The sequence below is a fragment of the Nycticebus coucang genome, chromosome 6 (assembly GCF_027406575.1).
Source record: "Nycticebus coucang isolate mNycCou1 chromosome 6, mNycCou1.pri, whole genome shotgun sequence".
Classification (NCBI taxonomy): Eukaryota; Metazoa; Chordata; class Mammalia; order Primates; family Lorisidae; genus Nycticebus; species Nycticebus coucang.
The window spans coordinates 32,657,299-32,684,539 of record NC_069785.1 but is presented as its reverse complement, the minus strand read 5'-3'; the positions used below and the strand labels follow the sequence as shown (position 1 = coordinate 32,684,539).

General features: G+C 40.1%; 1 protein-coding gene across 7 annotated transcripts in view; it reads right to left on the bottom strand.

The window, feature by feature from the left end:
- Window positions 1-27,241, bottom strand: part of CHD8 (chromodomain helicase DNA binding protein 8) — a 65,217-nt gene that overhangs the window by 24,320 nt on the left and 13,656 nt on the right. For 3 of the 7 annotated variants that reach the window (XM_053595075.1, XM_053595082.1, XM_053595081.1), the window contains exons 2-11: window positions 19,823-20,883; window positions 18,589-18,960; window positions 17,515-17,900; window positions 16,180-16,294; window positions 7,811-7,993; window positions 7,661-7,729; window positions 7,039-7,094; window positions 5,770-5,887; window positions 4,482-4,565; window positions 1,548-1,685 (exon numbers count right to left, since the gene is read on the bottom strand). In XM_053595075.1, the coding sequence (XP_053451050.1) occupies window positions 1,548-1,685; window positions 4,482-4,565; window positions 5,770-5,887; window positions 7,039-7,094; window positions 7,661-7,729; window positions 7,811-7,993; window positions 16,180-16,294; window positions 17,515-17,900; window positions 18,589-18,960; window positions 19,823-20,665 (2,364 nt within the window). In that variant the 5' untranslated portion in view covers window positions 20,666-20,883. Of the gene's footprint in view, window positions 1-1,547; window positions 1,686-4,481; window positions 4,566-5,769; window positions 5,888-7,038; window positions 7,095-7,660; window positions 7,730-7,810; window positions 7,994-16,179; window positions 16,295-17,514; window positions 17,901-18,588; window positions 18,961-19,822; window positions 20,884-26,353; window positions 26,418-26,642; window positions 26,713-27,241 lie in introns of those variants that run through there. The other 4 variants (XM_053595076.1, XM_053595080.1, XM_053595078.1 and 1 more) reach the window with 4 other exon arrangements.

Sequence of the window (27,241 nt, the reverse complement as noted above, 5' to 3'; positions counted from 1 at the left end):
GTTGCTCTAGACCTAAGCATTCCTGTGAAAGAAATTATCAGGGACAGAGAATATGTTAAAAGATACCAAAGGTATCAGGCTGGGCACGGTGGCTCACGCCTATAATCCTAGCGTTCTGGGAGACGAGATGGGCGAATTGCCTGAGCTCATAGGTTTGAAACCAGCGTGAGCCAGAATAAGACCCAATCTCTAAAAATAGCTGGGCGATGTGGGTGCCTGTAGTCCTAGCTACTTAGGAGGCTGAGGCAAGAGAATTGCTTAAGCCCAAGAGTTTGAGGTTGCTGTGAGCTTTGAGGCCACAGCACTCTACTGAGGGCGACAAAATAAGACTGTCTCAAAAAAGGGGGGAGGGGGCCTACCAAGGGGAATATAATCAGCAAATTTCAGACTACAGAAAGTCCTTTAGACCAAATTACCCAAATTCTTTTTCTTTTTATTATGGGGGATTCATCAAGGGTACAGAGAACCAGGTTACACTCATTACATTTGTTAGGTAAAGTCCCTCTTATAATTACTGCCTCCAAGAGATATGTCACATACTGTGACCCCCAGCACCTGAATTCTTTAAAAGAAGTTGTAAAGGACATGAGCATATCAAGAGAAACTGATATTAAAGGAGACCTGACACTTATTAACTGATAGCAGCATATTGACCTTATTTAGGACCCAATTCAAATGACTTAACAAAGTTATAAGACAGTCAAAGAAATGTATACAATGACTGATATTTGATATTAAGGAATGATTAAATTTTTACAGGTATAATAATAGTATTATTTATCTTTCAGACATAAACGATATAATTTATAGGGTATAATAAAGGAATCTACAATTTGATTTTTTTAAAAACCAAGAAACATGAAAATGAATGACAGGAAAATACATAACAAGAACGGACATGTATTAATTTCCATAATAAAAAGCTAAAACAGGCTTGGCACTCGTAGCTCCAGTGGTTAGGGCATCAGCCACATACACCGGGGCTGGGGGGTTGAACCCAGCCCAGGCCTGCTAAACAACGACAACAACAAAAGAAAATAGGTATTATGGCGGGTGCCTGTAGTCCCAGTTACTTGGGAGGCTGAGGCAACAGAATCACTTAAGCCCAAGACTTTGAGGTTGCCCTGAGCTGTGATACCACAGCACTCTGTGACATAGTGAAACTGTCTCAAAAAACAAACAAACAAAAAGGCTTGGCTCCTGTAGCTCAGTGAATAGGGTGCCAGCCACATACAATAAAGCTGGTGGGTTCAAGCCCGGCCTGAGCCTGCTAAACAACAATGACGACTGCAAACAAAAAATAGCGGGGCGTTGTGGTGGGGACCTGTAGTCCCAGCTACTTGGGAGGCTGAAGCAAGAGAATCAATCACTTAGCCCCAGAGTTTGAAGTTGCTGTGAGCTATGACACCATGACACTCTACCAAGGACGACATAGTGAGATTCTGTTTAAAAAAAAAAAAAAAAGCTAAAACAACAAAAAATTATATAGGGGAAAAATTAACTATTCCTTATTAAGGCCCTGACACTCTAAATGCAAATGTACTTACCACCCTTTTGAGTTCTGGGTGCCTCGACTGAATCCGTTTAAATTCTCGAATCTTGCCTTCATCAACATCTTCTTTTAATTCCCATGTACTATCCTCATAGGGCAGGGAGCACCATTTCACCAGGTAGTAAATAACAGGCTAGGAGAAAAACCAAACCTTTAAAAAATGAATTCTGTGCTCTCTGCTGTGGTTAAAGAGTAAGAATTTCGCTATAAAATCACATCACAAAATGTTGCCATCTAAAAGCTGCTGAAAATTTCAGGCTGAACACACCAAACATAGGTTCACCTACTGATGCACCCACCGTTCAGGCTTTGATCATTCTTCAAAGTAATTTATCAGAATCTATCCTAAAAGTAAAATTCCTACCCAGTAGTTTCTAGAACACTAAGCACTAAAACATTATGCTCATCAACGAAACAGACAAAAAATAAAAGGCTATTCTTTCCTAGTAGTGTGTTGAAATTAAAAGATACTATTCTCCTGGCACCAAATTTGGTAAAGTGGAAACCAGGTTACTTTAGAATGAGGAAAACAGTAAACCCCTAGGAGCATACTAGGGCTACCATCAATGACTGGACTTCTGAGCCCCTACAGCTCTGAGAGCAAATTCATGTCAACAGCAGTTATATGGTGGTAAAGAGATTTCCTTGTGAGCCCTAGCAAGCTAGGAGATAACTACAAGATGTATCACTGGAAAAAGGCAGTATGAGTAAAGGAGAAATGCTTCAACTATAGTACTGTTGTATGGAAGCATTTCATTGCAAGGGAAGAGGCAGTAACCAAGGGCAAATGGCTCCTATTCACTGTGATGATCATGGCACTTACTGTATTTCCATTTTTGGCTCATGCAGTATTATAAAGCAAGCACGACTAGAATGGGCCTAGCATAATCAACAGAAATTTCTAATTACCAATTCATAGAATACCCCTTAAAACAACCAGCAAGAAGTGTAAAAATGCCTCAACATAAGAATCCCTAGAATTAATCCAGCTGCTCTTTTACCTTTTTCTTTATTGTAGCGACTCAGATCACTCTCTATGTAAAGCCATTTGTCCAGGTGACACATTTCCAGCACAACTTACTTTTCTAAGGACCAAAATATGTATTATAATATTTATTTCCACTATTAGGTAATGTAAAATGGATGACAAATTAAACTTATTTTGGAGAGGGGGAATGGGCAAACAGAATGTGATTATCCAATATTATATTATCAGGGTACCAAAATGTTTTTATCTGTCATGCCAGTTGCAACACATTGCAAAAAGCCAACTGCTTTTGGCAAAGTATGGTAGTGGAGAGTATAAGATTTTCAAGTCTGGGAAGGCCATAATCCTGAAAATGATGAGAACCATTTAAGAGTATTTCACCTGACCTAATAACTAGCCCATTATCTATTTGTTTCTCACAAATAAATGCACAATAACTCTCACCTCAACTCCAAAAGCAGAATATATGTTATCTGAAGCATTCCTGTTAGCACTTAAAAGACAGTGAATTGTAATAGTCCCTTGACATGTAAGATTCTGCCAAGGAACCTGAAGACTTATAAAGTAGAGCCAACTCTAGAGGGAAGAATGACTTATAGGTCCTGTTGAAATGATGTACAGGAGCAAGTCACTTAGCTCATGAGTAAGACTTGTTCATCACCCAGCACTTCTATCTTAAGAAGGTTTCTACTGTTCCCTGCTGGTCATTACAGAGTAGACATAAAGTTCATGTGCAATTTTAAATAGTTTAACATAGTAAATTGCACATGAACTTTATGGATACTCTGTATAAGAAATAACTGTCAGATGTGATAAAAATTTTGTTTATGACCCTGCAAAGCTAAACTAAAAACTCCTGCCTGAAGTGAGAAGTGAAGAGTTTCAAGAAACAAGTGGCTCATGGCCTAACAAAAAGTCTGAAGTAAATTTAAAGTAGAAAAAGTTGAATTCATTGGTGGTTTAGATCTATGTGACTATTTGTAAAACAAAATTGTGATTTGTTTCATCCACGTGTAAAACACGCTCCCCAAACTAAGAAAGCTTTAGAGTGTGATTGATAAATCATGCTGTACATGAAAACCTCTTGGATAATCAACTTAAAAACAAAGACCTTGGGGTCCCAACCTATATTTACTGAATCTGAACCTGTGGGAGTAGAACCCCCAAATAAAAATTCCAATGTAGCAGATCAATTTTAATGACAAATTAAAATTCTACACACCAATGGTGAGTTCAGGAAATAATTAATTCTCCACAATAAGGTGATTTGGAGAAAGCAAAGAGTAAGCTAGAAAAGTATTTTTATATTCATATACTTAGGAATTTATGAAATATCCCTTTTCCTTGCCCCACACCCCATCTCCAGCTGAATGTGAAGGATCTCCCATTTAAATCTAAGGACAAAAACCCAAGGTAAATGACTTCAGTATACATAAATATAGCTCCTAGATGGGTGCAGTGGCTTGCACTTGTAATCTCAGCTATTTGGGAGGCTGAGGTGGGAGGATCACTTGAGGACAGGAGTTTGAGACCAACCCGACAACATATTGAGATCCCATCTCTTAAAAAAAAATTTTTTTTTTTTTAAATTAGCCAGGCACACAGTGGTGGGTGTCTGTAGTCCCAGCTTGGAAGGCTAACTCTCAAGAGGAACACTTGAGCCCTGGAGTTCAAATCCAGCATAGGCAACATAGTGAGACCTTGTCTCTAGCTAATTAGTTAATGTATCTCTGAGATGTTTAACTTTACATGAATCTTTCCTTTTAGCTTCTCTTCCTACTCCCTTACCTTCCCATTATCTTTCTAAGGACCCCAAGGTAAAATTCAGAAATACCTTTTCAGTCCAGTGGATTTTTCAGCCATACCTGAAAAATAAGGGATTGGAAAACCGACCAGCAGAAATCTAAGAGGACTGTCATGTTCCTCCATTCACCAACTCACCTCCCCATTGTCCTTGTCAATACTGTGAGACTCGTCCAATATCCTATCCACCTCTACATAGTCTGGATTAAAGGGTTCTTCATCCTAAATGAGTTAAGAAACCAAACAATAAGAACAAAAGATCACTGTCCAGTAAACCAACCCCTCACTCACTTTTAATAGATAATCCTACTTTTCAAAATATTAGAAGCAATGCAATCAGAATCCTTCATTTTCCAAACATCAAATCACACTAACAGAGCTAGGTTTGTGCCTATCCTCTCACCTGCTGCCAGAGAAAAGTGTCTCTTCTCCCTATCAGAGGCCATCCCTCCTTATATTCTTGGGAATTCCTCTATCAAATCTTTCCCATACAAACAAATGTGTTCCACTATTTTACATCTTAAAAAGCACCTCCTTGGGCGGCGCCTGTGGCTTCGTCGGAAGGGCGCCGGCCCCATATACCGAGGGTGGCGGGTTCAAACCCGGCCCCGGCCAAAACTGCAACCAAAAAATAGCCGGGCGTTGTGGCGGGCGCCTGTAGTCCCAGCTACTCAGGAGGCTGAGGCAAGAGAATCGCTTGGGCCCAGGAGTTGGAAGTTGCTGTGAGCTGTGTGAGGCCACGGCACTCTACCGAGGGCCATAAAGTGAGACTCTGTCTCTACAAAAAAAAAAAAAAAAAGCACCTCCTTTGAGTCTACATCCCCTGCAACTACTTTTTCTGTTGTGCTTCTTACCTACTAAACTTTGAGAGTTTTAAACACATGCTATTTCTGTTCCTTCAGCTTGTTCACTTGTCCATCCATTACACTCTTCCTTCCATTTGCATCACAGAACCAGAACTATTCTTGTTAAGGTCATTAATGACCCCTTCAAATGTAAGAGACATATTCCTTACTCACCTTACTCCAGTGTTTAACTAGTAGTAAACCTTCATATTGGAAAGTAAAAGCTCATTTATCACTACTTCTAATACTGGATTCGAAATTTGAGAAAATAAATGGTCTCTCATTGATATAGTCACTCATGTCTACAAATTCCATCAAAGACTGATAGTAGTAGAAGGATGTCTCAGTAGACCAGAGGTCAGTTTACGACCCATTCTAAAAATACTTCATGTGTACTGAGCAAATCTACTTCAAAATACTCTACAACTACTAAATAGAAAATCAGTGATCAAAATTAAAACATACTCTTACATGCAAACCAACTATAAGTCTTTTAAAAAGAATCAGCCAAGGCCCATTAACTCCAGTAATTTGTGCTTCTATGAAAGAAATGTATATACATAATACCTATTCCTAATTACCTCATGGAAGAAGTGTCTCATCTGAGCCATTTTGGTTTTGAAGCGCTTTAGTTTTTGATGAATCCTCTTATCTTTTTCTAGTTGGGAGATAGTGGCCCATTCACAATGCAGATAGGAGCTGAAGGAGATGGAAATAGCCAGGTATGGTATAAGAAAGGGAAGTTGGCAGGCTAGTGGTGTTTTGAGATTTTTGGATTACCCAGAAACAGACCTGACACGTGTGTGCTTAAACTGGGAGTTAGTTTCTTATGTCAGTGCTTCTGAAACTTAAATTTGTCTATAAACCACTTGGTCAGGGATGTGCTTTAAAGTCTACATTTCTAAAAGGCACTGAAGTAATGCTAATTCTGCCAGTCCATGGACCATACTTTGAGGAGCAAGATCTTACTTCTAAAATAAGTAGAATGATTTCAGAGAATTTTATCAAGAACCACCCTCACACCACCTTCATGCAAGGGAACAGTGTCGTGTCAATTCCTGAATTTCTAACTAAATAACCATTTTCTCCATTAAAAACAGAAATCTAGGACTGGGCATGGTTGCTCACACCTATAATCTTAGCACTCTGAGAAGCTGCAGTGGGAGAATTACTTTAGGCCAGAAGCTCCAGAGCAGCCTAGACAACAGAGTAAGAACAACTCATCTCTACAAAATGTTTATTAAAAACATTAGCCAGGGCTTGGTGCCCGTAGCACACTGGTTACGGTGCCAGCCACATGCACCCAGGGGGGCGGGTACAAGCCCAACCTGGGCCAGCTAAACAGTGACAACTGCAACAAGAAAATAGCTGGGTGTTGTGGTGGGCGCCTGTAGTCCCAGCTACATGGAAGGCTAAGGCAAGAGAATTGCTTAAGTCCAAGAGTTGGAGGTTGCTGTGAGATATGATGCCACACCAATCTACAGAGGGTGATATGGTGAGACTGCCTAAAACAAACAAACAAACAAACAAAAAAAAAACCTAGCCAGGTGTGGTGACCAGTGCCAATAACCCTTACTACTCAGGTAGCTAAAGCAGGAGGATCACTTGAGCCCAGGAGTTCAAGGTTATACTTGAGCTAGTTGTGTGTGATTATATCACTGTGCTCCAGCCTGGGAAAGAAAGCAAGATCCTGTCTCTATTTAAAAACAACAACAACAACAACAAAAACCAATAATCTTGACTAGGAGACTATAAAAAGGACACATTCCCACCTAGGATAGTCTACATAGGAGAACTTTTTACAACCCTGTGAAGTTTGGGGTGAAAAACTTTTTATATAGATCACATACTAGTTCTTATACTTGACAAAGAATTCTTCTGCTTCAGTATATTGTCCAGAAGGAAGCTAAGAAGGAAGAAAGAAATTACAGTTACTAGTTTTTTATTTGTGAAGAAAGGAAGACTTTCATTTTAACCACACGACAGAACTTCGTATCAATGCTCCCTGAATTATATTATTGACTCAAGAACTAATAGGGAACCACTCTGATGCTTTAATACTAGAGACCTGATGGCTTAAAAAAATAAAAAAAGTCTTTACTCAGTCTCAACAGATAAGTGAAAGAAGAGGCAGTTTCTATTTTCTGGTTAACTTTCCTCTATCATGTCTCATGACCACACCCTAGTACTTGACATTCAAAGGTGCTCATTAAATGAAGTGTGTGAATATAACAGTATGGGCTGACATTAAAGAAAGAGAAGAGCCCAGCCAGCATCATGGAGCATGCCTATAGGCCTGTCTACTCAGGAGACTGGGGTAGGAGGATAGCTTGACCCTAGGAGTTCAAGGCTGCAGTGCACTATGATCAGATCATGTCTGTGAATAGCCACTGCACTCCAACCTGGTCAAGACAGCAAGACCCCATCTCTTAAATAAAAAACAAACAAACAAAAAACAATAAGAGGCCTTACCTCCTTCTTCACAACCCTCATAGAAAGCACCTTGTCTACAATGGCTGCATCTTCTTCACTGGGATTCTCCTGCAACAAAAGATGCAGTAGTCAACAGATAACTGTGACCAGCAGGTCGAACCTCTCAAATTGCTTAAGTTCTCAGCTTACCACAAAGAACTGCATGGAAGGCAAAGTCTCGCCATCTGGTTCTTGCACTGGTTCAGGGAGGATAGGCTCGGGTTTAATTGGACCAGTTACATCTACTTCTTCTTCTTCTTCATCATCTGTGATTTTTATATCCAGGTCCTCTGTATATTTTTTTCGTTTAACTTGGCGGTTTGAGCGTCTCTTCTGTAAAGAAAAAAATTAAAGTGACTGCTTACATGTCTCCAAGAGGAAACTTATAAACATATTTGACCGTGGTTGTATGGGTGAGATTTACTTAGGTTTTATTCCAAAATTCACACGAAAAAAAAAAAAAATCAAACCAGAAGATGATAAAGAATGTATCTGTCAAACTATCTGATTTATTCTACGTACTGAATATATATCAATCTGCTGAACTGCTTTATCAAAAACCAAAAATCCACTGAGAGAAATCTGTATGCTATTGGCAAGAAGCTCTGAGAAATTGAAACAGGACTCTTGAGCCACAGGAGGCAATACAGATCACACTAAGAGCAACCCTGAAAGTGCAAAGGCACAAGAATATTTTGTTTCTAATTTTGTTTTGTTTTAAAAAATAGAATCCATATTACATGTACTGTTCTGCTGCTTACTTTTTAGTTAGTATTTCTTGGAACTGTTTTCCATTTCCATTCAGTATGTTTTAGTTCTACCTTATTTTTTCAACCGGTTGAATAAAACATTTTGCAATTAATTTAATATTTGCAGATAATGGCAAAGAAGAGATAAAATTATTTTCAATGAGAATTATATCCCAAAAGAATCAAATAATAGAACTACTGAAACTGAGCAAACTGGCTTGGAGTAAATTTTAATTTTAAAAATTTAACAGCATTTCTATACATAGTCAGCCATAAAATATAATAAAAGATCCTGTTTATGAAAACACAAAGGATTAAATTTAACAAGATACAGTAGAACTTCTGGGAGGCCAAGGTGGGTAGATTGCCTTGAGATCATGAGTTTGAGATCAGTTGGAGCCAGAGACCTCTCCTCTAAAAAAAAAAAAAAAAAAACAGCTAGGCGTTGGGGCAGGCGCCTGTAGTCCCAGCAACTTGGGAGGCTGAGGCAAGAGAAACGCTTAAGCCCCAAGAGTTTGAGGTTGCTGTGAGCTGTGACACCAAGGCACTCTACTGAGGGTGACAAAGTAAGACACTGTTTAAAAAAAAAAAAAAAGATACAGTCTCTCACAGTAGACCACCTCCCTACATTGACCAACTCCTTAAGTTGACCTAATTTTCATACATCAGACATGCACCACATGTATTAAGGCCTACTTCTTTATGTTGACCACCTCCATATGTTGACCAGTTTGCTACAGTCCTCTGGGTGCTATATATAAAATCTACATGAAGAAAACTTCAAGTGACTATAGAACATAAAAGATGACTTGAGTAATAAATATACTATTCTTAAAATTAAGTCTTAAGGAGGACTTAATCCTCCCTAATTACATAAATATAATGAAACAAATTAACTTTTTTAAATTAGATAAACTGATTCTAAAATTCAAATGGACCAATAAACCTCTAAGATTAACTAGGAAAAATGTGAAAAAGTGCAGTGGGCTTTACCAATATTAAGCTATACTGATTAACACAGCTTGGTATCTGCCTAAGAAGAGATGAAGAAGTCAATGAAATAATGTCCAAATATCAACTAAAATATTTATGTGATTTAGAATGTGATAAAAATGACACTTCTAATCTGTGAGGAAAAGATAAATTACTCTGAAAATTGGACTGGAAAAACTAGCTAGCTACGTAGAGGACGAAAGAAACCAAATTCTAAAAGGATCAAAGATTTAAACAAATACTAAAAAAGGACATAAAATTTCTAAGAGAAAACATGAAAGGATTTTTTTATAATCTTGGAATAGAATTGTAACAAATTGGTCAATTTATGTAAAAAAATAAGGTTACCTGCATAATACAATCCATCATAAAGAGACAAATAATAAACAGAGAAAAAAACATCACTCTGGCTCATGCCTATAATCCTAGCACTTTGGGAAGTCAAGGTGGGGGAAGCACTTGAGGCCAGGAGTTCAAGACCAGCCTGAGCAAGAGTGAGACCCCATCTCTACTAAAAATAAAAAAATCAGCTAGACATTGGAGTAGGTGCCTGTAGTTCCAGTTATTCAGGAGGCTCGGACAAGAGGATAGCTTAAACCCAGGAGTTTGAGATGTGTGCTAAGCTGATGCCATGGCACTCTAGCCTGTGGCAAGAGAGTGAAATTCCAGCTCAAAAAACAAAAAACAAAAAAAAGAAAAAAAAAGTCTAGAAGAATACATAAGTTATTTATAATTACTCTAGAGTGGGAATTAGGAGCGATGTTCTACCTTTTAGTTTTTATATCTCTGTATTACTTGACTTTTATTAATTACATCCATAATGTAACATTTTTTTTTTTTTTTTGTAGAGACAGAGTCTCACTGTACCGCCCTCGGGTAGAGTGCTGTGGCGTCACACAGCTCACAGCAACCTCTAACTCTTGGGCTTAAGTGATTCTCTTGCCTCAGCCTCCCGAGCAGCTGGGACTACAGGCGCCCGCCACAACGCCCGGCTATTTTTTTTTGTTGTTGCAGTTTGGCCGGGGCTGGGTTTGAACCCGCCACCCTCGGCATATGGGGCCGGCACCCTACTCACTGAGCCACAGGCGCCGCCCCATAATGTAACATTCTTAATTGTTTTTTAAATTCAAGAAACTCTAAACAAATCTGGAAGGATAAATGGCCGTCTGTTGGTAAGGATTAAAGTGGGAGAGGGCTCTCTTTCCACTATCTTGGGGCCTGTGGAGGTCTGCTGGGAACAGGACTCCTAAAAAGGCAAATATGACCAGAAGGCTGGTCCAAGGCCATTTTTGCTGACTATAATTGAAGTCTTTTGAATTAAAGACAGCACATAGCTCTTCTTAAATTGGAGGTGTATATGCCTAAGATGAAACTGAATTCTATTTGGACAAGAGATGTGCTTATGCATACAAAGAACAAAACAGTAACTTTTGGCGGCAAACCAAATAAAACCAGAGTAATTTAGTGAACGGTAACTCAAGCCCATGGAAACAGTGGCATGGCTCGTGCCAACTTCTGAAGCAACCTTCCTGCTAAGGTCACTAGACACAGAATCTGTGTGATGCTGTACCCTTCAATGATTTAAATTGATGAAAAGCAAATAAGGTGGATTTTTGCTCTTAAAAAAAATAAATAAATAGGGCGGCGCCTGTGGCTCAGTTGGTAAGGCACCGGCCCCATATACCGAGGGTGACGGGTTCAAACCCGGCCCCGGTCAAACCGCAACCAAAAAATAGCTGGGCGTTGTGGCGGGCGCCTATAGTCCCAGCTACTCGGGAGGCTGAGGCAAGAGAATCGCTTAAGCCCAGGAGTTGGAGGTTGCTGTAAGCTGTGTGAGGCCACGGCACTCTACTGAAGGCCATAAAGTGAGACTGTCTCTACAAAAAAAAAATAAATAAATAAATAAAAATAAATAAATAAATAAATAAAGTAGGAGAATGGGAACACAGACTTCACTAAATAATCTATTCTTGTGTATGTTTAAAAATGTTCATAATAATAAAGGGAAGGGTGGGATGGACTATATCTTTTTCAAATAAATAATAACCTCCAGGCGGCACCTGTGGCTCAGTGAGTAGGGCACTGGCCATATACCAAGGGTGGCAGGTTTGAACCTGGCCCTGGCCAAACTGCAACAAAAAAATAGCCGGGCACTGTGGCGGATGCCTATAGTCCCAGCTACTCTGGAGGCTGAGGCAAGAGAATTGCCTAAGCCCAAGAGCTGGAGGTTGCTGTGAGCTGTGATGCCATGGCACTCTATCGAGGGTGACAAAGTAAGACTCTGTCTCTAAAAAAAAAAAAACCTCCAAGACACATCATTGGGGGGAAAAACACAGTATAGAAAGGTGGGTATGGAATACTAATATAAAATGGTAAGTAGTCAGGAAAAAAATTTTTTTTTGAGACATAGTCTCACCATGTCACCATATATAGATATATAGAGTGCCATGGTGTCACAGCTCACAGCAAGTTCAAATTCCTGGGCCCAAGCGATTCTCTTGTCTCAGCCTCCCAAGCAGCTGGGACTACAGGCACCGGTCACAATGCCCGGCTATTTTTTTCTTGCAGTTGTCATTGCTGTTTAGCTGGCCCGGGCTGGGTTCGAACCCACCAGCCTCGGTGGATGTGGCTGGCACCGTAACTACTGTGCTACAGGCGCCCCCAACAATCAAGAAATTTAAAAAATTTCACAGTTCAAAAGTATAAAAGATAAATTACAATTATCATGACCCACTTACCCTTCAATCCCTCTCCTCAAAGATGTATGTTATCTTTGAGGAATGTATCCTTTTAGAAAAAATTGAAACATGTACAGGTATGTACACACACAAGACAAACACATATACATTAAAAGTTATAAAGAAACATTATACACACTATTCTACATTTTAAAATTTAATGCGGAGAGTTTCCCTTTTTGCAAACTCCAATCTACTTCATTGTTTTTAATTGCCATGTAATATTCTACTGAATGTATTTTCACAATTTTATTTAACTATTTCTCCATCAATGGGCAATTAGGTGTTTTTTGCTATTGCAAATGTTGCTAAAATACAAATATCACTGCATACTTCTGAGAGCATATTCACAAGGTAATTTTCTAGTTGCAAAATAACTGAATCAAAGGGCATTAATATTTTAAGTTATGGTACATATGGAAGCAATGACCTCCCAAAAAGATTGTTTCACTTAATACTCCCATAAACTGTGTGTAAAGTATCTTTTCCCTAATATTTCATTGGCAATACCACTTGTCACGGGCTGAATTGTGTCCCTCCACCCCAAATTCAAAATATATGGAGACAGAGCTTTAGAAGAGGTGATTAAGTTAAAATGACAGCAGCTGGATAGGCCCTAATCCAATCTGAATGTTGTCCACAGGAGGAGGAAATCTGGATACACAGAGACGTGAAAGAATATAGGAAAGACTATGTGAAGACACAGAGAGAAGTTAGCCACCTGCAAGCAAAGGAGAAAAGCCTTATGAGAAACTAAACTTGTGGACCATAGGATCTTGGACTTCTAGCCTTCAGACCTATGAGAAAATATACCACTTTCTAAATTTCACTAATCTTTACCTTGTATTATAAAAATTTGCTTTCGGTTTCTTTTATTTAGTAATTAAGTTATTTAAAATTTTAACTTTTATTTACCCTTATTTTATTTATTAATTGTGCTGCTATAACAGATACTTGAGACTGGGTAATTTATACAGAAGTTAATTTCTCAGGTGGCGCCTGAGGCTCAGTGGGTAGGGGGCTGGCCCCACATACCGAGGGTGTCAGAGTTGAACCCAGCCCCGGCCAGCTAAAACAGCAGTGACAACTGCAACAAAAAATAGCTGGGCGTTGTGGCAGGTACTTGATGTCCCAGCTACTCGGGAGGCTGAGGCAAGAGAATTGCTTAAGCCCAAGAGTTGGAGGTTGCCGTGAGCTGTGACGCTACGACACTCTCCTGAGGGTGAGACTCTGTCTCAAAAAAATAAATAAATAAATAAATAAAAATAAAGTTTATTTCTCATATTTCTAAAGGCTGGAAGTCCAGTATCCAAGGTGCCAGAGTTGGAGGAGGGCCTTCTTGCTGCATCATCTCATGGTCGGAAAGCAAGAGATAAGAGCACATGTGTGAAAGAGAGCAAAAGCGGGGAAAGGTGCGTTTATAGTAAACCCACCGTTCTGTGTACTTTATAAATGTTTACATTTAAGTCTCATAACAATCCTACTTGGTAGGTATTATTATTTGCATTTCAAAGGTGAGGAAATCAAGGTACCAAGAGGTTAAGAAACCTGCTCAAAGTGACAATGCTAATAAATAGTAGAGCTGAGAACCCCAGAAATAAGGCTCTAGAACCTATGCTCTTTGTGGACTTTTTTTGCTGTTATATCATATATAATTTTTATATATCAAGCATATCAATCTTTCCCTTTATGATTTCTAAATTTATTATTTTTTTTATTTCTTAGTTTTAATACCCTCCTTACAAAGATCTAATCTACTTGATAAATATTAGAAAATTTGTCCATGTTTCATAGAAAATTCATGATTTCATTTTTTATATTTAGACTTTTGATTAAATTGGAATTTATTTTGCTTAAGGAGTAAGGCAAAAAATCCAGTTTTTGTTCATTTTTTCCTAAGTAGCCATTTATTTTAATTTTTTTAAAATTAGAGATAGGGTCTTGCTTTGTGGTCCAGGGTGATCCTCCTGCCTCAGCCTCTTGAGTAGCTAGCACTACAGGCATTAGCCACCACTCAGCATTTAAAAATAAAAAAAAAATTTTTTTTTTTTTAGAGATAGAGTCTTACTATGTTGCCCAGGCTAGTGTCAAATTCCTGGTCTCGAGTAATTCTCCTGCCTCAGCCTGCCAAAGCACTGGATTTGTAGGTGTGAGCTGCTATGCCTGGCCTGTCTATAACATAATTAATTGAATAATCTTTCTTCCTACTGATTTCAAATGGTATTTTAGCCATATACAGGCAGTCCCCAGGTTACAAACGAGACAGGTTCTATAGGTCTATTCTTAAGTTGAACTCACATGTCAGTTGGAAAAGGTATATTCACCTAATAACTGTAATAGTGCTGTTCATAAGTGCCAAATCATATGTCAGCCAGATGTTTATAACTCAAGGACTGGCTGCATAGTAAATTCTCCTATTTCTAGGCTCTATTATATTTTATTAATCTGTTTTTTCTTCTCCAATTCCAAAGTCTTAGTTAATAATCATTATTTCATATTATACTCTTAATTTCTGTTTTTTTTTGTAGAGACAGAGTCTCACTTTATTGCCTTTGGTAGAGTGCTGTGCCATCACAGCTCATAGCAACCTTCAGCTCCTGGGCTCAGGTGATTCTCTTGCCTCAGCCTCCCTAGTAGCTGGGACCACAGGTGCCCGCCACAATGCCCAGCTATTTTTTTTTGTTGTTGTTGTTGCAGTTTGGCCAGGGTCGGGTTTGAACCCACCACCCTCGGGATATGGGGTCGGCGCCCTACTCACTGAACCACAGGTGCTGCCCTTAATGTCTGTTTTTTTACTGCATTTTCCTTTTCAAAAGTTTCTTGCCTGTTCTCGCATGGTAATTTCTCCCAGAAGAATTCAAGTATCAGTTTGTCAGTGTATTGACTGTATATTAATAAATATTGATAGATACGTAAGGTTCATTTAGTCCAAATCTCCATTTATGTATGAGAAATTCAGACCCAGCTAAGTAAATTGGCTGGGACACTGCACATATACACAAAATAGCCACAAAGTTATTCAGAAGTACCATGAATCTCCTGAATCTTAGTACCAGGTTCTTTGAGACAAAGATGGTACCTTTCAATGTCTCTCATCTTCAAAAGGTAGAAAAAAACTTTGTGCCTAAGCATCCCAGTTCAGAGTCAGAAACCTGGAGTACAGAAAAGGTAAGGCAAAAGGGATAGCTGGGCAGTTCTAAAAGAAAGCAAAGTGTTAACATAGTCACAACAGCAATCACGTAGCATAATTTCCAATGATTTGGTTAGTATTTGAAAACACTGGAATTTGGGAAAATGAGTATCACTATTTTTTTTTTTTTGTAGAGACAGAGTCTCACCTTATCGCCCTCGGTAGAGTGCCGTGGCATCACACAGCTCACAGCAACCTCCAAATCCTTGGGCTTAGGCAATTCTCTTGCCTCAGCCTCCCGAGTAGCTGGGACTACAGGCACCCGCCACAACGCCCGGCTATTTTTTTGTTGCAGTTTGGCCGGGGCTGGGTTTGAACCCGCCACCCTCGGCATATGGGGCCAGCGCCCTACCCGCTGAGCCACAGGCGCCGCCCGAGTATCACTATTTTTATAGTCATATGCTCTTTACCTAAAGAAAAGCAAAAATTTAAAAGACACTGACCAGGTCCATTTACCTGTTAGACCTCTGGTTTACAAAAACTAAAGAAGGGCGGCGCCTGTGGCTCAGTCGGTAAGACGCCGGCCCCATATACCGAGGGTGGCGGGTTCAAACCCAGCCCCGGCCAAACTGCAACCAAAAAATAGCCGGGCGTTGTGGCGGGCACCTGTAGTCCCAGCTACTCGGGAGGCTGAGGCAAGAGAATCGCTTAAGCCCAGGAGCTGGAGGTTGCTGTGAGCTGTGTGATGCCACGGCACTCTACCGAGGGCCATAAAGTGAGACTCTGTCTCTACAAAAAAAAAAGAAAAACTAAAGAAATGTGCACAGAGTCTCTCTTAGTATCTATTCCCAGCTTGTTAGCCATTATTAAACATAATTTTTCTCCTAAGTTCTTTAGGGATCTTTTTACCTGAATGCTGCTTTCTTCATCTTCCCGAGGTGATTGTGCAGGCATGACTTCCACATCTGAATTATCGGATGAGGTGTTACGTTTTCTCTTCTTACCCACTACAGGAGTGATGGTGCTAAAAAGGAAAAACCAAACTCATTTTCAGTGAGGGTAAGGAAAATGTAGGCATTAAGAAAACATAACTCATGTACTGACCTTACAGACATAAATGTTTAGTTAGGTCTTTAGTCTATAGGACATTCAGCTTTTGAGTAGGGTGTTTGATAAAGGAAAAAAGGTTTGTAAACCACTGCCTGACCTTTATATCAGATCTGACAAATCCTTGCTTTTACTAAGTTCACAAATATCTGAAGGAAGGAAGTGTAAGACAGGAGAATGAATACTGGACTAAGAATTAAAGGCCTTGCTTTAGTTGTAGTTCTGTACCTAGCCGGCATTAGTCTCCTTATTTATAGACACTTGTTTTTTTAAAAAAACTGAAAAATCCTATACAAATATAAAGCATTATTATAATTATTCCAAAAAGCTAAAGAATCCCAGGGAATAGAAGCTAGTGAGAAAAGAGAAGTTACAAGACAGGCAAAAGAAAGAATACTCAATTGAGACAAGAATTACATGGCAAGCCACAGTTCTGCCAACACTGCTTAAGGCTGACAGTGGTTGCTGAAATCTACTCCAATTCACAGATGAGATGCAAAAACAGGGCAGCCATGTCTCCAGCAGTTCTCTTTTTAATGGTGGTAAGAGAGGGAGTGAAAAATCTCTTTAATACTATAATGATACAAAATCAGTGCAAATACTGTAGAACTTCTGTAACTGACCACCTAAGGGGATAGGAATAAACTGGTCAACATAAGAGCTAGACCTACTGTATTGATATGTATGAGGTGCATGCCCAGTCTATGAAAATTAGGTTATCTTGGGTGGTGCCTGTGGCTCAAGGAGTAGGGCGCTGGTCCCATATGCCGGAGGTGGCGGGTTCAAACCCAGCCCCGGCCAAAAACAACAAAAAAAAAAAAGAAAATTAGGTTATCTTGTGGTCAATATAGTGAGGTGGTCAACTATGAAGGTTCTACTGTATACAAATACACAAAGGTCATCCCCAACAATGACTGGCTCTTCCCTATGCCTTAAGTGTTTTTCTTTTAAAATATGGTAATTTAAAAATTTCTATTTAACAAATCATATAAGCATTAGAGAAGAGAAAAGACAGACCTTATTATTGTCTATGATAGATAACCTTTAAAAATGAGTACAATGCCGTCAAACTAATTTTTGACTAGATAATCTTTAAAAATGAGTGCACTCCTATCAAATTAGCCAGAGGGTACTCACTTCAGCTTACTCTTGCCTTTAGTTTTAGAGGTACCAGACGTTTTGCACTTCTTTGGCTTTTCTTCCTTCAGCCTCTCCCCACTGCTCTTCTTCCTGCGTTTCTTCTCACCTTCCTCCTCTGGCCGAACGCTGGGTAATTCATCCTCATTCAGGACTCGAGGGATGTTCTGCTCACCCCTGGCACGGGCCCTAGCAATGGCCTCTGCTACAATCCGATTTGCTTTCTCTTGCTTCTTCTGGTGCTCCAGCCTGCGGTTTTCCTCCATTCCTGTCTTTCCCCCCGAATGAGGAGCAGAGCTTGTTGGTGATGACAGAGCTGCCACTTCACTGGCACTCAGAACTTTAACTACAGAGAGCCCAGAAGAGGCTCCTTGGGAAGAACCAGCCTACAGAAATAAAGACACTAAAATTTCAACTTGCTTGTAGATAAATGGCCTAAATAAAATCCAGCTATGAAGGAGGTAGCCTAGAAACTAGATTGCTAATTCTTCCAGAATCAAGTTCAGACTAAAACCTTACTAAGCCCACACAGTTTTTAAATGTGTTTTTTGGTGGGAAAGCAGTAAAGTAAAACTGCCAAATTAAACTTCAATATTCTTTTGCTATACTCTCATATAAATACTCATCTCTATCGTTTTAGAAAAATTACAATCAATATAGACCATTCTGGTCTCTGGCCTAAGCATAAAAAAATTCAGATTCTACTCCTGGCCTACAGTTATCTGCCCAAGGAGGAGTGATGCTCACTTGACTATTTCTTTATCCTTCAAATGAGAGGCTAATTCAAATTGTTTTTATTTTATAATATTAAGAAAAGATTGTAAAATGAAATAGTTCAAAGACAAATACTAGATAAATCATCTCTTATCCCAAACCCAACAATAACTCTCTAAATTTTCATGACAAAATTAAATAAGGTTTCTATGGGTAAAAGAAATAAAGGCCTGCTTCCCAGCTCAGAGGTATAAATCTAGAATGGCCCCATTTTCAATAGTAATTGGTTGTAGATACAGCAATAGCAATGGACTAAGGGGTTTGTTTTCATTTTTTTCCTTACTATGTAAAGTCTCTCACCTGTGGCTGTAGTACCACCTTGACTGGTACTGAAAGTCTTTGTCCTGGGCTTTGTCCTGGTCCCATTATCTGAGCCTGCTGTACAGAGGACAGAGTTACTGGCTGGGCTGAGGGTGGCTGCTGGGGCTGTGGCTGTGATGATGGAGGCTGTGGTACAATCTGGATTTTTTGCTGTGGCTGCTGTACCTGCAGCTGGATAGTTACTACTTTGGCAGGCTGCCCCTGGGCATTCTTGGCTTGAGTAAGGGCTGCCAGCTGGTTGCCCTGTAACACTATCTTGCCTGGTAGACTCCCTAGTACAACATGCCGATGTCCTTGGGGACCTCCAGACTGTGGCTGCTGGAGGACCAGGGTGATGCGTTTTGATTCACCCTAAAGTGAAGAAAGAAAATTGCAAGAGAGTACAACATTAAAGAATGGTATACTCTGAAATATTTACACCAGTTATCTTTATCCTAGAATCATAAAATCTGAGGGTCAGAAGATGGTACAATTCACTTTGGTCATCCTCCTATTTGTCCTGAAAGAATCTCTTCTGTAACACCTCTGCCCCAGTCTATTTTTGAAAAACTCCTGATGAGTGTTTATCTTCTAAAGCGTCATTTAATTTTCTATTAGAACAAAAGTGCTTATATTGAACTGAAATTTGCCTCCTTGTAGCTTCTTCCCTCTGGTCCTATTTAACAATGCCCATCCCCACCCCCATCTCCACCTCCAACTCTTTTAACCCTTTATTGAGAGGGTAGAGCCTCTACTTGCTTATAACAGAAATTAGCCTTTTCAGGGAGCAAAATAGGAGGCGGACAATCTTAGTAATAAGAATTACAATATAAATAGCTTTTTACCAGTCTTGCGAATATAAATAAATATTATTTTTCAAAGATCTCACTTTATTCCCAGAGTATCCTGTATTTCCTATAAAGCTTTATCATCATACATTATTGTAAATTATTCAATTTCTTTCTTTTCCAGCAGACTGTGAGATCTGTAAGGACAGGGACTGTGTCTGTCTTGTTCAGCACAAGCTAGGCACAGTGTGAACATGTAGCAAGAGCTCAAAAAATGGTAATGTTAAATGCTTCTATGTAACAAGTAATAAGTGTGTCAACAATGATAAAAAGCAAAGATGGAATTTAAACAAGCTGTCCCAGAGATAGATAGCTCTCTTCTTTCTCACACAGCTGCTGGGCCCTTTATGAAACCAAAATTCACCTCCCCCTTTCACTCAAGTCACCTGAGTAGGTGCAGAGGTCAGTGTAACTGCAGGCTTCAGTGGGGGCCCTGTGGCCCCAGGGTTTCCAGCAGGAGCCGAACCCTTAACTGGTTGGAGGACCAGCTGCTTTACTGGTCGGCTGGGCTGGACAATGCGCTGAACAGCAGCCTGGTTCCCAGGGACCTTGGCGGCCAACACTGTATTACCAGAGACAATGGAAACACCTGGTCGAAGGGGCGTGCCCGTTAGCACTTTGGTAAAAGTAACTTTTCCACCATTGGCTGTGCCAGCCACCAGGGGCTGAGCTGTGCTGGTGATACCTTGTGCCTGAATTTGTGCCACATGAGCACCAGTGACTGAGGAGCTTGGTGGGGCCTTAAGGATAACAATCTTAGGGGCTGATTGAGGTGGCTGCCCTCCAGCACTACTGGAGGAGAGAGCTGTGGCAGAGACACCCATGAAAGGATTCCCTTGGCTCAGGATCTCCTGGCTCTTGGAGACCTGCAAAAGTCCCGATGTTGGCGTTGGTGTCTGTAAGACAGGTTGGGCTGGCTGCTCCTGGCTGGCAGGCTGAGTGGTATAATCATGCAAGGTTAAGGATTCTGGAGCTGGAGCTGTGGATTCTTTGGGAAGTTCTGTGGGAGCTGTTTCCTCTGGTGGGGGAACCAGGTCACTTGCTGATGCATCTCCAATATCACTGCCTCCACCATCCTGGTTCATCTGATCCAAGGAGTCCAGAGAGCTTGGCAGTCCAAGGGCTTCCTCAATGGGGTCTTGTGTGACCTGGTTAAAGCTGTCATCAGTCAGAGAATCCAGGCCAAATAAATTTGGGTCATCAAACAGGTCCATGATGGGGTCTGCCATCTTGGGAAAGTAATGAAGGGTATTTTCCCAATGTCTAAGGAGGGAAGGGGAGGGGGGGTACTGGCTCTCCCCTCCCCTCCCCTATTAAGAAAAAAATGTACACAATGGAAGAGAACTATTCTTCGAGTAAAGAAGCAAGAAACAAGTGCATGTCAGATTGTCCTGACCTTCATGGAGTAAGATGGCTAGGTCTTCAGAGGAAAATGGTGAAACTCCTGCTGTGGGAATATAAATATAAATGCAAAATAAGCAAAGTTGGTAATCTCAGAGAAAATTTCTCCTTCTTAGGCACTACCCAAAATATCAAATAGCATCAAAGCAGAAAAAGAAGAAAAAAAATGTAAAGAAATCTAAGGACAGACATACACCAGAAAGAACACCACATTTCTGCTTCAAAACTGAAACTAAAATAGAAAAATAAAAAAATGCATACTTAGCTCTGCCAAGAGCATTCAGGTGTCTCTGTCCATTTCTTTTAGCAATTATCATTTTAAGGTAGAGATCAAGAATTTTAAATCTCATTTGCCTTCTATTTTCAGTTCTTAAGTTGGGAGAGCTCAAAAATATACTAAAAGCAATTCACTGAATACAGATAAAGGTTTATGGATATACTTTAGCCTATATATTTTCCTTATAGTTTACATTCTTTAACTTACTGCTGTCAAAGATAACCACCTTTAAGCAAGCTCGTGGTACAAGTTTTATCCAGGAAGTTTTGTAAACTTTATTCTAGCTAATGTATTGATTAATCTATACATAGCATTTTTGTTCTGAAGTCCCTCTCAAGAAACTTTTCTTGTATTCAGAATCACAAACTTCCTCTGCAAGGCAGTCAACATTTTGATTTCAATTTATACTCTCAACTTTCTCTCCTATCATCTCCTATATATAAAACCAATGTTCCAGTCCACCTAGACTATACAGTTTCCTTAATGTGGTTCTCCCTGTAACATCCCTCAATGCTCCCTTCCCCTTCTCAACCACAAACATCTCTCTCCCAACTGAAATCATACTGACCTTAAAGGTCTTCTACTCCATAAAATGAGCCCTAAATCTCTGCCCTTTTAACAATTGACCGATTTGTGATGGCTTGATGTCTCTACCTCTTTTAAATACACCATTGGTTTACACTTTATTTAAAGCATCTATATTTTATTTATGTATGTATGTGTGTGTGGCATAAGGTCTTACTCTTTTGCCCAGGCTAAAGTGCAATGGCATCAAGTAGCATCAGTATAGCTCACTGCAACTCCAAACTCGTGAGCTCAAAACCATCCTCCTGTCTCAGTCTCCTGAGTAGCTAAGACTACAGGTGTGCAACATCCTGCCCAGCTAACTTCTATTTTTTGTAGAGACCAGGACTAGCTAGCTATGTTGCTCAGGTGGCCTCAAACTCCTGGTCTCAAGCAATCCCTCCACCTCAGTCTCCCAAAGTGCTAGCATTACAGGTATGAGCCACAGCACCTGGTCAATATTTCGTACTTTACTAAAATGACATGAACTTCTTGTCCATATCTTCTGAAGGCCTAAATAGTTCCTTAGTGCAAAGTATAAAAAGTTGCTTCCTTCTCTGGGCGGCGCCTGTGGCTCAGTGAGCAGGGCACCGGCTCCATATACCGAGGGTGGCGGGTTCAAACCCAGCCCCAGCCAAACTGCAACAAAAAAATAGCCGGGTGTTGTGGCGGGCGCCTGTAGTCCCAGCTGCTCGGGAGGCTGAGGCAGGAGATCGCCTAAGCCCAGGAGTTGGAGGTTGCTGTGAGCTGTGTGAGGTCACGGCACTCTACCATGGGCAATAAAGTGAAACTCTGTCTCTACAAAAAAAAAAAAAAAGTTGCTTCCTTCTCAAGATGGTTGTCTGCCATCTGCTGGAAAACTGTCACACTAAATATATAAAAATTGATAATTATGAATGTATGCAACATATACCCTGCACCATAACCCAGCTTCTCTTTCCCTGAGAAACAAAGTTCCTAGATAGTGGAGAGTATGTCTTATTTATCTGTGGATCCCTAAGGAACTGGTACGTCATAGCACACATAGTAGCTACCTCCAAAATAGTTAATGAATTAACATATTTGCCCACATTATCTGGTATAAACCTTTAGCCCTCACAGAAACTAGTACATGATATTATTCCTTGATTCTAAGACAATAGAAAGCTTCCTATCTACAGTTCTATAAATGGCTGAGAGTATGTTTGCAAAATCCACACCTAAGGCTCTAAGTAAAGAAAATAATGGAAAAACTACCAGACAGGAACTTATATTACCACATAACTCAAATATATAAAAAAGAAATGTCTGTTCTTTGTATATGATGTTAATGTTTGACTATCTGGAAAAGCCTATTTGATGAGACCATTTTTCCCAAATTTTGAGAAACACTAGATAAAAAAATTTATCAGAAGTACAGCAGAGATTTGACTGAAGAGACTCTTCCATATAATTTCCAAACTATTTTTTTCTTTCCCCTACCCATCTCAGCTATCATGATAAAACAATATAATGTGGGTTAATATCACAGAAACTCCAACACAGACAAAAAGAGTACTTATCAGTAGCTAGCACATCAGTCAAAATCACAAAGTATGCAGGTGTCTCCACCAATGTTAAACAACATCTTCCTTGCTTGAGTAATTGTATACTTTTCACATCTCAACCCAAGATCCATTATCACTTCCCGCTCTTGGCTAACCTATTCCACCAGCTCATTCCAGCCTCTAATACCTAATATTTGACCCCAAATTACTCAAAATGGCAACCAGAAAAGTTATGTTTCTAGATTTAATGAAAAACTACTCAGTAACTTTATAAATTTCCTCTCCAATATCAACATTTTTTCCTAGTTATGCCCTACTTTGCTACCAGTTATCTTTGATGTCCTATTCACTGTCAGAAGTTATGATAATTATCTACAGCTAGGTAGCATATAAACACTACAGTGAAAGTTTCCGCTAACCAGAAGATTATGCTTATGAAAATTTAGGCCCCTCCTTCCATGGCATATTTTGTCCCTTCCATGATTCCTTGCTATTTATTCATCATAATGCTCTTCCTTCTTGCAATAGCCCAATCTTAAGCATAGATACCATTTTTTATGAGACAAACAAAGCTAACAGTTTCTGAAATATTTCCTTACCTCCATATAACTCAAGCATAAGTTTTTATAGATCAATAATTATTTTTTTCTCCTTTCCCAATTTTATGACCAAACTTCTACTTCTCCTGGTTCAGTTTAGGCCCAATAATTCAAAACCGTGCTACTGATTAAATGCTCCATCACCAGGTATCATTACTTCTCAGTCCTATCTATCAACTCAACTCGACCGATCCAATTCATCTTATACTTATTTTTTATTTTAGTCTACTTCTTTTCTAACTTTCATCTCTAAATTGTCCTTGATTCTCACGAGATTAAACCTTCCTAACATATATTCAACTTTCTGTACCCCTCCTTCTATTATTACTTGTGGGTCACCCTGGCTGTATTTACATATGACCTGTTCTACCAAACTCACCCATTTCATAAATTCTCTTTCCATAGTTCAAATCCTAGTGGGAAAACTGAACAGTTAAGCAGGGTGCAAGGTAAAGAAACTGCCTAGATAAAAAAGTTGTATCAGCTTTTGTCATATTAAGAATGAAAAGCTAGTCTTGGCCCACCATTGTCCAAAAGAGAGAAACATGTATGAGCCATAATTCCAAACTAATGACCAGACTCGTGAAAGAAATTTGGGGGTGGGGGTGGGACAAAAGGAACAAACTATGTCTATTAAGGTTCAAATCCAAGACTACCTATTTAAGTAAGAAGCCAGTTACCTGTAGAAAAACACTTTATTATATATGCCAATATTGTCCTTAATCTCTTTCTGAATAGGGAAATTACTCCTTCCCCTCAAAGTTAAGTACAAACATATTCTTCAGCAGCTTTACCACCTTTAATACAGTTCTTGGGTTTTTTTTTTTTGAAGATCCAGTTACCACGCTCTTATCCTTATTTTACATTTTTCACCACACTTGCCCATTACCATCAACTTGTCTGTCCTAGGATAAAGAATTTTGATTTGGGCCAGGCATGGTGGCTCATGCCTGTAATCCTAGCACTCTGAGAGGTCAAGGAGGGTGGATTGCTTGAACTCAGGAGTTCAAGACCAGCCTGAGCAAAAGCCGAGACCCTGTCTCTACTAAAAATAGAAAAACTAGCAGGGTATTGTGATAGGCACTTGTAGTCCCAGCTACTTGGGAGGCTGAGGCAAGGGAATCACTTGAGCCCAAGAGTTTGAGGTTGCTGTGAGCTAGGACATGATGGCACACTCCCCAGGGCATACAGTGAGAATCTGTCTCCAAAAAAAAAAAAAAAGAATTTTGCTTTAATTCTGCCCTCCATTTTTTCATTTCAATCTCTCCCCACCTTTCAACAAAGCAATAATTCTCAATAAGGGAATGGAGTGTGTATGCCCCTTAGAAGGGCTTATGGGAACTGCAGGTGGGGATAAATGCACAGTTATAAAATGTATATTTTACATTACAATTTTATGTCTAGCAAGTGAAAAACAAATCTCATTGTATAGGCTATTTACATCCCATAAAATTGAGCAACATCTTCTTGGCCAATAAGGATCTGTAAAAGATAACTTGGGGACTAGGAGCAGAAAAAGAAGCATGCCTGGCTGGGAAGGGTTATTAATACTTCTCAGAAGGGATAAGATTTCTTACGGTCTCTCAAAAAGAAGTTTATCATTATTTACTATCTATGATGAATTAGAAATACTGCAATAGTCTACTTGTCTAATAGATAAAATTATACAAACTGAACTACAGACATCTATTCTTCATTTATAGAGAGTACTGCCCATCCTCTTAGGAGATAATGAATGAATGCCATATTGAACAATACTTTTTTCTGTAATACACACTTTTAGAAAATACCACTTACCTACTTAACCCCTAGCTGCTCAAAGATTCAGAAAAGAATAAACTATTTTACTTCAAAGTATAAACCATGTTGGAAACTGTATCCTTTCAAGAGGATCAGCTGCAGACAGACATAAACACATGTTACTGAAATACAAGATGGGCAGAGTAGTTTAAGTGAGAAATCCCTTTAAAATAAAATAACCAAGAGGACTAAAATGGAAATCACCAACATAATTTCAAAATGGAAGCATTTAAAAACAGTACCATGGAGACATCTGTGAGACCCAAAGAGTCTCAAATCTTATACAGAAATGGAAAATAAACATCCAAAGTGAATGTAATCACAATTTAGGGTCTACAAAGGATCAGGATGGAAAGATATAGCCTAGTAAGTAATGAAGCAATTAACTTGGAGCACTCAAGAGATTTTCTCAAGATCAAAATCCTAGGCCATATTTTCTATCTTCACTTTTCTTACTGCCAAATACATGGCTACTGTTTTTGTTTTCCAATTATTGCAGAAGGCACTCACACCTCAATCAGGGGTATGGGCATATGGGGGCAAATATGGCTGGTAAAGTGAGCCCTTATGAATAAACAGGAAAAGCAAATTAGGCAACTATGAAAGCTATGCATTTTCAGGTGATAAAGGAGAAACTACAGAAATTATATACTCATACGGAAAAAGAGAAAGGGTCTGGTAAGGAAGTGAGGGGTTGATAGAGACGAAAACACAACTAGGAGTGGGGGTGGGGGGACCCGGGTACATTACCTGCTCATACTGCTGGGGTTGGTGCCAGCAAGGCCCATAGAGCAGAGGCGGGATATTTTGGCAACTGGTGTCCCCTCAAATGGAGATGAGGTACATGCACTTGAGAGAGGGAGCTGGGGGGAGGGAGGTGCCCTCCAGGGTAAGGGTAGCCAAGACGGAAAGATGGGGGGTGTGGATGCCTGGGGTAGGAGCAACGTTAGGGCGGAAGCTATAGGCTGAGATGCCTGACTAGCCCTGAAGGAGAAAAGGAGCTGTGTCTCTTTCCTGTAAGGGTGAGAAGTGGCTTTACCTGCAGCGGCTGTGGGGGGCCGGTTCACCCCTCTCGCTGTCTCTCCAGCACCAGTTTCCCCCTCCTCCTGTGCAACCTAACTCATGCTCCTGCCCGCCCCGCGTCCTCATTGGCTGAAGCCTACTGCCACTCACCAGGGGCAAAAAGACGCAAAACAGCGCAAAGGGTGGGACTATAAGGAGCTCCCCTCCTCCTCCCCCGCAGTTAGGTTGAGAGCGCACGGAGAGGCCTATCCGGTTTCTAGGGCCGAGGCGAAGCCTGCAGCTTACTTGAAAAAAGGAGGCCTGGTCAGAGAAACGGTCTCCGGGTGCGGGAAACCAGGGTTGGGGATTAAATTCTCTACCACCCGCACTACATTCTGCACGCTAAAGAGTGTAAACTCGGGAGGGAGGGGTTCCGCATTAGACCAGCTCCGCCTCCCTCCGGATCCCCTGCCTTCCAGCAGCCCTGTCAGCCCCTCTCCAGTAGTGACTATATCTTATCCCACGACCCAATGAAAGGGGCCAGATCTTCCTTCCATCGTGGAAGTCAGCCTAGTTGTTGGAATATGGAGCCTTTTACTCTTAAACGCACTATTTCTGCCGCAACCAACAAGGCTA